General features: G+C 37.1%; 1 protein-coding gene across 4 annotated transcripts in view; it reads right to left on the reverse strand.

The window, feature by feature from the left end:
- Nucleotides 1–10,292, reverse strand: part of LOC139469601 (H(+)/Cl(-) exchange transporter 7-like) — a 34,359-nt gene extending 24,067 nt beyond the window's left edge. Inside the window, exons 1-5 of one of the 4 annotated variants that reach the window (XM_071251812.1) lie at nucleotides 10,203–10,292; nucleotides 7,634–7,678; nucleotides 3,009–3,032; nucleotides 1,261–1,395; nucleotides 200–265 (exon numbers count right to left, since the gene is read on the reverse strand). In XM_071251812.1, the coding sequence (XP_071107913.1) occupies nucleotides 200–265; nucleotides 1,261–1,395; nucleotides 3,009–3,032; nucleotides 7,634–7,678; nucleotides 10,203–10,292 (360 nt within the window). Of the gene's footprint in view, nucleotides 1–199; nucleotides 266–1,260; nucleotides 1,396–1,599; nucleotides 1,650–3,008; nucleotides 3,033–7,633; nucleotides 7,679–10,202 lie in introns of those variants that run through there. The other 3 variants (XM_071251813.1, XM_071251810.1, XM_071251811.1) reach the window with 3 other exon arrangements.
- Nucleotides 10,293–10,704: the final 412 nt, after the last annotated feature.

Consider the following 10,704-nt stretch of genomic DNA (forward strand, 5'->3'; position numbering starts at 1 on the left):
CCTAATTTTTAAACCTGGTCACCAAATCACCTCTATCAAGCTTACATCTTCATTGGTCGCCTAATTATTAAACCTGGTCGCCAAATCACCTCTATCAAGCTCAGATCTTCATTGGTCGCCTAATTTTTAAACCTGGTCACCAAAGTCCCTCTATCAAGTTTAAATCTTAAATCTTTTCTCCTCTGTTTGTGTCCTTCACCTTGGTAGTCTTCTGCTTCTCCTCACGTTGGTACAGCACATTCTCACAGATGTCGTAGTCAAGACTCTGCAGCAAACAACGGAGTGAGTGAGTGAGTGAGTGAGTGAGTGAGTATGCAATACATCTTCACAGATAGTAACCTGGCAGACGCCATGAATCAAACTCTGGTGTTTCCATGATCAGAGACATCTGATTGATATAAAAACAGATAAGAGAAGGGATGCATTTACCCTGTGAGAGTTTTAAATGAATAAGCTGATACTCCATCCATGATTATGACATCAGTAACTTGCGTAACTTTGCCCCTTTGAAGATTGACTAGTTGTGTACTGGTACAAGTTAAAACATTTCAGTAGACATTTTAAATCTGAGACAATAGAAACTGCTGCGAATGCTTCTGTGAAATCCAGGCTGCTTTTGTCAATTGGTGCAAGCACTCAATGATGACAAGGATCCATTGTGACATCAAAATGATCAGTGTTATCTGGGTTTTTTTTATAGTCATGTTTTACTATCAAGACATATATCACCTTTCAGTAACTATATCATGCTGTGACCTATTAGTCATGTGCTGTAGAGCTGCAGTGCATCACGTCACTATCTCACATATTGTATTTCCACCAGGCATGCGATTGAGGAGCAAAAAGCCTGGAAAAGCCTATACCTTTAAAACCTCCAATTGTTTTCACCAGAAATTATCGTACTGGAGAGCAAAACGACATATTTAATCAACTGTCAACTTAGCATACTGATCTGTTGTATTCTCAAAAAAGGAATCTTTTTCACTTATATTTTCTCTCACCATCTCCCTCTGAAGCTGAGTATGAAGTTGAAAAACACACAAAAATATGAGGGGTGGCTGGGTAGCCCAGTGGTTAAAGTGTTCGCTCGTCACACAGAAGACCCGGGTTCCATTCCTGACATGGGTACAATGTGTGAGGCCCATTTCTGGTGTCCCCCGCCATGATATTGCAGGAATATTGCGTAAAATTCAAACCCACTCACAAATAATATGGATGTCGTTACCATGGTTACAGCCCTAACATCTAGGGCGTGCTTACCTCAAACCTGGCAGACAGCAGTTTCTCTGGAATGGACTGCTCGTTGTCAATGGTGATCTCATTCTCATCATTGTCCCTGCTATTCTCCACATCACGCGTGAGGCTTCCCTCGTCCCCGTGGGCTCGCTTCACAGCCTACATGATGTGAAATAGTATTATTCAACACGCCCTCAATTAAAATCAATTCAGGGTAATGAATGTCAATGTCAAACTTATATTTCAACATCCAAAGTGCTTGTGTCCAAATTAAAATAAGCAGCATCTACTCTACAGTGGGGGTACATCAAATTTCAAAACACAGTAGGTTTATCTACTAATGGGATGCACACAGAGATTTACCATTGTCTATATATGTCTGAGTCAGTGGGGCTCTCAGTGATGCATTGTGGGTATCCCAGGCGTCAGTATGGGAGTCCCGGGGACCAGTTTACCAACAGACATGAACAACAAGGTGTGGTGCCTAAAGCTTATCATACATTGAGATTTCCTTGTCCAAAGTAGTGACTGTCCAAACATTGTTGTATTTCTAATTAGAACATAAACATAAGATACATCTTCCGTACATGTTTTAATTAGTTAAATCATTCCAACAACCATACTATGTTGCATCCAATGGACTCGCAGTTGAAACCATTTGTGTCCCTTAATCTTTCCTGAATACAGGATGCAATATTTGGCGTTCGGTAAAACAATGTGTGCACAAAAACATATGGTACATGAAATGTAGAGAAAACAAAGTTCGCATGCTGCTACAAAGCTAAACAAGACATTATTTTGCTCTCAGGCAACAGGAGACACCTTAAAAACAAAACAAACATCAACATATTTCCGTACATACATTGAGGTCTGGATCATGTATATGCTACTATCTAGTGATGGGAAGAGGTTAAAATTCAACTTTAATTATTGTATTGTAAACAATCTTGATTGTATGATGATCAATTATAAACATGATAAATGAGAATAGGTTTTTATCACATTTAAAACATTCTCTGTCAGTGTCCTTCACTTTAAAACAAACAACAAAAAATCAAGTAGCAATATCCTTAAACGCTACAAGTATTTCACTATACTACTTCCCTATAGTTAAATGCTATATGTACTTCACTATACTACTTCCCTATAGTTAAATGCTATACGTACTTCACTATACTACTTCCCTATATTTAACAACACAAGTGTATTTCAATTGACCTTATTACATTATCAAGTAATTGTTGGTTAAAGGTTACAAAAAACTAATAATGAAAAAATAGATCTTGACAAGAAAGAAAGGATAGACAGTGAGTGACAGTAATAAGCAACATGATACAAGCAGAGACTGACACAAGGCTGTGAGTCTGAGACTGGTGAAAAACTTCACAGACAACTTGTTTTATCCCAACATCAAGTTAGTTTACAAAAAAAACACAAGCTAGAAATAAGCTGCGGACTAGTTGGATATGACCAGGGTTGTCTTCCACTGACACACACAATAATACATGCCTGGGATAGCAGCGTGCCCATTATCAGCCAGATGCACACACAGGTCAAATGACAAGGAACTAGGTCTGGATGACTGATGTCAGGATATCACAAGACCAAAGCATGGTGTATTGCTCTTAAAATCCTGCTACATAAATAGATAATAGTGTCTCATGCATGACATGGCGACAAATTGTTTCCTTTGGTTTAAAGATTTGAAGAAGGAAGCCAAAAGCCACAAACAACATAAAATAAAATATAATGTGTGAACTATTTTTATTTGCCTCAGTTCTCGTTCTGGGATACATCTGAAAAATAAAATGATACCACTACGAAACTAAAGTAACTGTAAGTAATTGCAGTAATTGATCATATGCATTGTATGTTGTCTCTTGTGTCAGTGAAAACCCCTAGAACAAAACTATCCCAGAAGTAGATTTGTTTGTGTAAAGATATTTATCCTATAAACAGAATTAACATTTCTTTCCCAAACTGGCTACAAAAATACTTTCTGCCAAATAAAAAAGTATTCAGCCACACAAATGTACTTATATTTCTCCCATCCATTGTGGCCTAAATAAAGACGTCGCGACCTAGATGCTGTAATGTATGACCTTCCAACACGTAATTGTATATCTTTGTATACATTTTTAACAAGACACCATGTTTCTTTGCTTGTTACTCAGACAATGTCCAGCTATACGACTGTGACCTGTATGTTATCAAGTCTTGACCAGACAATGACAGGGATTATGAGCAACTCTCCACGTTATCAACAATGTCAACAACCCTGACCACCCAACCTATTATTTCAGCTCACACAACAAGCACCTGTTATTGAGGACCAATTCAAACTTGTAACCCAGAGCTCACATTGAAACATATTGCATACAGTGGCTTATGTTATTGAGGACCAATTCAAACTTGTAACCCAGAGCTTACATTGAAACATATTGCATACAGTGGCTTATGTTATTGAGGACTAATTCTAACTTGTAAGCCAGAGCTTACATTGAATCATATTGCATACAGTGGCTTATGTTATTGAGGACCAGTTCTAACTTGTAATCCAGAGCTTACATTGAAACATATTGAGTGAGTGAGTGAGTTTGGTTTTACGCCGCTTTTAGCAATATTCCAGCAATATCACGGCGGGTGACACCAGAAATGGGCTTCACACATTGTACCCATGTCGGGAATCGAACGCGGGTCTTCGGCGTGACGAGCGAACGCTTTAACCACTAGGCTACCCGACCACCCCTGAAACATATTGCATACAGTGGCTTATGTTATTGAGGACCAGTTCTATCTTGTAACCCAGAGTTTACATTGAAACATATTGCATACAGTGGCTTATGTTATTGAGGACCAATTCAAACTTGTAATCCAGAGCTTACATTGAAACATATTGCATACAGTGGCTTATGTTATTGAGGACCAATTCTAACTTGTAATCCAGAGCTTACATTGAAACATATTGCATACAGTGGCTTATGTTATTGAGGACCAGTTCTATCTTGTAACCCAGAGTTTACATTGAAACATATTGCATACAGTGGCTTATGTTATTGAGGACCAATTCAAACTTGTAACCCAGAGCTTACATTGAAACATATTGCATACAGTGGCTTATGTTATTGAGGACCAGTTCTATCTTGTAACCCAGAGTTTACATTGAAACATATTGCATACAGTGGCTTATGCTATTGAGGACCAATTCAAACTTGTAACCCAGAGCTTACATTGAAACATATTGCATACAGTGGCTTATGTTATTGAGGACCAGTTCTAACTTGTAATCCAGAGCTTACATTGAAACATATTGCATACAGTGGTTTGTTATTGAGGACCAATTCAAACTTGTAACCCAGAGCTTACATTGAAACATATTGCATACAGTGGCTTATGTTATTGAGGACCAGTTCTATCTTGTAACCCAGAGTTTACATTGAAACATATTGCATACAGTGGCTTATGCTATTGAGGACCAATTCAAACTTGTAACCCAGAGCTTACATTGAAACATATTGCATACAGTGGCTTATGTTATTGAGGACCAGTTCTAACTTGTAATCCAGAGCTTACATTGAAACATATTGCATACAGTGGTTTGTTATTGAGGACCAATTCAAACTTGTAACCCAGAGCTTACATTGAAACATATTGCATACAGTGGCTTATGTTATTGAGGACTAATTCTAACTTGTAATCCAGAGCTTACATTGAAACATATTGCATACAGTGGCTTATGTTATTGAGGACCAATTCTAACTTGTAATCCAGAGCTTACATTGAAACATATGGCATACAGTGGCTTATGTTATTGAGGACCAGTTCTATCTTGTAACCTAGAGTTTACATTGAAACATATTGCATACAGTGGCTTATGTTATTGAGGACCAATTCTAACTTGTAACCCAGAGCTCACATTGAAACATATTGCATACAGTGGCTTATGTTATTGAGGACCAGTTCTAACTTGTAACCCAGAGCTTACATTGAAACATATTGCATACAGTGGCTTATGGTATTGAGGACCAATTCTATCTTGTAACCCAGAGTTTACATTGAAACATATGGCATACAGTGGCTTATGGTATTGAGGACAAGTTCTAACTTGTAACCCAGAGCTTACATTGAAACATATTGCATACAGTGGCTTATGTTATTGAGGACCAGTTCTAACTTGTAACCCAGAGTTTACATTGAAACATATTGCATACAGTGGCTTATGGTATTGAGGACCAATTCTTACACAGAATCCAGAGCTTACAATGAAACATATTGCATACAGTGGCTTATGTTATTGAGGACCAGTTCTAACTTGTAACCCAGAGCTTACATTGAAACATATTGCATACAGTGGCTTATGTTATTGAGGATCAATTCTAACTTGTAACCCAGAGCTTACATTGAAACATATGGCATACAGTGGCTTATGTTATTGAGGACCAATTCTAACTTGTAATCCAGAGCTTACATTGAAACATATTGCATACAGTGGCTTATGTTATTGAGGACCAATTCTATCTTGTAATCCAGAGCTTACATTGAAACATATTGCATACAGTGGCTTATGTTATTGAGGACCAATTCTAACTTGTAACCCAGAGCTTACATTGAAACATATGGCATACAGTGGCTTGTGTTATTGAGGACCAATTCACTAATATATGTTGCACCATACCCGGAAAATGTCTAGACAAATCCCAGTTGCAAGGATGAAAAGATGAAATATAACACTGTACAACAAAGATTTAATTTCTTTACAATATTTATCTACTGTGGACATGCTAGACAGCTAATTATTTAAATCTGTCCACAGGAAGGTAAAGCATGACTCATTAAAAGATTAAATATAATATACTTCATTGTAGATAAGCAGCTATAAGCCATGTAACAAAAACAATGCCTCACCATGGCCTTAAACATCAAGGCCACAAAACAGGAACTGCTTGTTTTTTCATTCAAAATATACATTATTTTTCCATCGTGCGGTCTAGACGTTGTAAATAGAACTGTGTTAAACTGACAGATAGTATGTAAAAAACAGTGATATAGTCTTGAAGTGATAAACGGCATGCTATTCTGAGATATGGTATAGAAGTTGTAAATAGTATTTCAAAGTGAAACATAGTCTAGACCTTGTAAATAAACAAATGCTGCACATTTCCACACATCCAACACTGCATTTCTAATAACATTCTCACTAGGGCTGAAAGGATGCAATGATGTAACTATACAACATTTGTCCCAACACTCTGCAAAACATTTGTACTGTTATACACTGTTTCAGAATAAATGTATGTGAGTATTTTCCATTTTTGATATAATAAAGGAAAACAAAACCCAACAATTTCCAAAGACACTTCTTGATGTGACACTCGTTTCCAGTTATTTTACAACACCAAATAATGATTAGTATGAAACACAGACTTAGACAAATCGAGAATGTGAAGGCAGTTCCTGCTATATTCCCTTAAACTCATAAGAAGTTATCACCCAGAAAAAACGGAACCAATAATCTTTGAACTTGTAGGTCGCCGCCTCCTCCCAGTACAATCCCCCTTCTCATTTCTATTTCATATTTCAACCTAGAACTTTATAGAATTTCATAAACGACGTGTTTACATTAACATTAAAGCCTTTTCCCAAAATACCCTGGTTATACTATATCTGGGCGCCGTTCCACAAAGCGATCGTAACTACAATCAATCTTAGAGACTTACGTCGATTATAAAATCGTCTTAGCTAAAGTTTACGCCCCTTCCACAAAGCGATCTTAGGGCGATTGAAACTTTACAAGTTCTTAAGTAGCCGATCTTAACAAAGATCGGAATCTTCAGCCATAAAGATACGAAATTTTCCCTTGGAGTGGCCTCCCTTGGTCATGTTTAGCAGACGACACATTTCCTTGCACACCATAATAAAAGTCGCCATCTTTGTTGTTATGGTATAAGATCGATTTTAGCAATCCTAAGTTGGTCCGGAGCAACTTAGCATTTTGATCTTAACTTACAACTCTCTTAGTTAAGATTGCTTTGTGGAACGGGCGGCTGATCGTAACAAAAATTTAAGATCACATACTTAGTGAGTTACAATCAACTTAGCCCTAAGATCGCTCTGTGGAACGGGGCCCTGATGTCCACATGAAACACTTTATGAAATGATCCACGTATTGATTCAGTAGGAAGTGTATCCTTTAGTGTATTGCTGAGATTGACATTATTGGGGACCAGAGCATCAATGAATCATTTCAGCCATAATTGTTCCACAACACCTTGAAACTCCAGTCATTAATGATCAGTATGGATGAAACAGGCATGCAAGTAGAGAGAAAAGAAAGACAGTGGTTAGTGACTGTTCCCACAACCAGTGGTCCATGACCCATGCAATCTGAACAACTCACAGTTGGAGGATAGTTTGACCATCTATCTCTGTTCCGGAATGACATCTGAAGACAACCATGCTTGTTATGTCAATGTTACTTTTTGCACCAAACATTTTGGCCTCCCACTGCTGTCATATTTCAATTGTTATTTTTGTCACATATCGTGTTACTTTACTCTGATAATACTTTCCCACTGATCATTTAATAATCACCTTCAGTATAAGTAGTAGTATACTTACTGAGAGTTTTGTCAAATTTGTTATTACCGTATTCGTTGAATAAGAGCCCAGGGCACTCTCAAAATTAGAAATAGGGGGCTCTTATTAGAATGGTATTTTGGTGAGAGAAAAAAACAGTTGAAAGATATATTTTGTGGTTTATGCTGACAGCCCGAAATGTTTATATACGAAAGATATATTTTTTCAGAATTTAATTGCCAATAATTAAGGATGCATATAAAACACGAGTGCATATTATACACGAATAAATAAGTCTTGTGTACATTGATCAATCGGAAGGGGTGCTAATTAGGATTGTTCACAAGCCAATATATTAACAAATATCGCTGTGGGTGCTTATTAGAGTGGGGCGCTTATTACATGGAATACGGTATATATTATGAACATATTTTTGACACTGATCATTATATTAATTGTGCAAGTTGCAAAACAGACACATCAACTTTACTGTTATATCTTGGCATCTATAACAATCAATCATAAGTTATACTCTCACTTTTACATCAAACAGAAGTCACAAAGACCTTCATTAATGGAGTTTGTTAAAATTACCCTATTTTCGATCAGTTAAGATGGCATTGCTGATATTTCAATGGATCAGTGAATCAAAATTCAAATTCTACTTTATACCAGAAGGTGATGTTTCCAGCAATACAATTCAGCTACACTCCGAAAGAAAATCATCAATAAAAGGTGTGACATCCATTGCCTCATCTGTAAACTTCCGCTGCACTGTTGTGATGTCACCTACTTTCGAACACCTGATTGGTTTGGTACTTTAGCGGCATTTCCATGAATGAACAGACATGGGTTTTTTTATGCACAGCTCTTAACATAACTCTTATAGATCAGCATTAAAACTCAAAAAGTACAGTCAAGTCCCGTTAATCCGACATTGTTGGTTGCATATGATTATGTCGAATTAACGAGTATGTCGGATAAACAAAATTAGGTAGTATCAACATTCGTGATTGAAAATTGGACAACTTTCAAAATACTTTTTAAAGCATAGTCTGGAATGGAAGTCACTAATTTGAAACGAGTGGCGCAATGCTTAAGAAAGCTGCTTTTTTAGTGGCTAATGTCGACATCCTATCAGTAATTTCATTGGTTGGTCAAAGTTTGCAAAAGGTCGTTCTGACGTGACCTGTAATGGAATGTCTTAAGCGGTAGCGAGAACTTGTATCCGTTTTTAATGAGATTGAGGTAATCTAGGCATGTGATTAATCCTGTTTTGTTTATTTAAAGCATTAATTGTTTATTGTTAAGCAAGTTTATCTCTGCAGCAGGTGAAATATGCAGCTACTCGCCAACTCAAAACACGGGTCTGTGTACACGCTGATCACTGTGTCGGATTAATGAGTGAGTGAGTGTATGAGTGATTTCAGCATTTCATTGCAAATTAGGTGTGTCGGAGTAGGAGTGCGAGACTGTTGTATTAACGGGTCTAAAAAGCACTGATTAAATCGGTTCCCATCAATTGTGTCGGATAAAGCTGATTGTCTGATAAACGAGTGTCGGATTAACGAGACTTGACTGTAATTGAAAGTTTGAAACCTGTTGACAAAAGATGAATATTTGTCAAATTATAGGGTTCATATTAGTTTACTCTTCCTTTTCATCATGACAGAGCCACCAAAATTCTGTCTACACTATTAAGACGGCAGCTTTGATGACGTAACCTCTCTTGTTATAACGAGTCAAATCACTATCAATATGGCTGTTCGAAAATAGGTGTCATTTGAAACAAATTGGGTACTTGATGACATACAAAGTTCACATTTTTCAGAACCATGTTGAAATTATGGCTTAACGAGATTTAGAAGTTGGTGATCATTATAGTATTAATACAGACATTCTTTAATAATAATCTCCCTGTGTTATGAGTTTTCCGACGATTACGAAACATTCATATTTTCCTCAATTATCACAAGAATAACTGTAAAACATCTCACACACTTATAAATGACGACTTTATCTTAACAAAGTCATCATCTGAATATTTAGAATGTCTGTGTGACGCAACACCCCTCTTTATACATGTTACCGCCAGAGTAATCGCCATAAACATTGCAGTCCGAAAATGTATGTCTGAGAACCTATGATCCGAAAATAACAATGATAATAAATATAATAATAACAACAACAATAATCTTCGTTACAGACGTAATATTACAGACATTGTCCACATATCCGCTTCCACAACGGGCCTGTCAGCTGATGCTAGGATGACTAACACTGTCATAATTTTCCGTAAGTGAAAGTTGACAGCAAAATTCGGGTGAACATGAAGAGATTCATAAATAAGATGTTATCTGTCACCCCTTTGATTTACAATAGACACCTACAAAAGGGTTGTGTCGCCGCCTACTGTCTGTTGACGATGAGCGATCTCTGTTGGAGCCCAGCAGAGACTCTCTGTCCTCCGCTTCCGCCATTCTATGTTTACATCGATCACGTGCTTTCCTCAACGTTATAAAATGTGGTTCGGAAATATAACGAAAAAGTATTCAACACAAAAAGTTCAACGATGAGCCTATAGGTTTCCGAAGCAAAGTGCATCCTTTGATATTATTATATACTATATTTTATCTAAGCTACTATATAATGGGCATCACACCTTGATCTACAGAAGGGACGTGGCGATTTAGAACTATATTAACTGGCCAAAAAAGTCAACTGTTTTCACTGTGACGTTTGGCTGAGGTGCCTTTTTAGCCTGCATCACTTCATTAGTACCTCTTCTAATTGTCGTTTAAAAGTATAGTTTATCGGTTATGTAGAATCCTTGGCTGTACGGGTTTTTCATCTGGATTCATAATGAGTATGATATAGAAGATTAGGGAAGCA

Source organism: Haliotis cracherodii, unplaced genomic scaffold (genome assembly GCF_022045235.1).
Source record: "Haliotis cracherodii isolate W230 unplaced genomic scaffold, xgHalCrac1.p SCAF_2, whole genome shotgun sequence".
In the NCBI taxonomy this organism is placed as follows: domain Eukaryota; kingdom Metazoa; phylum Mollusca; class Gastropoda; order Lepetellida; family Haliotidae; genus Haliotis; species Haliotis cracherodii.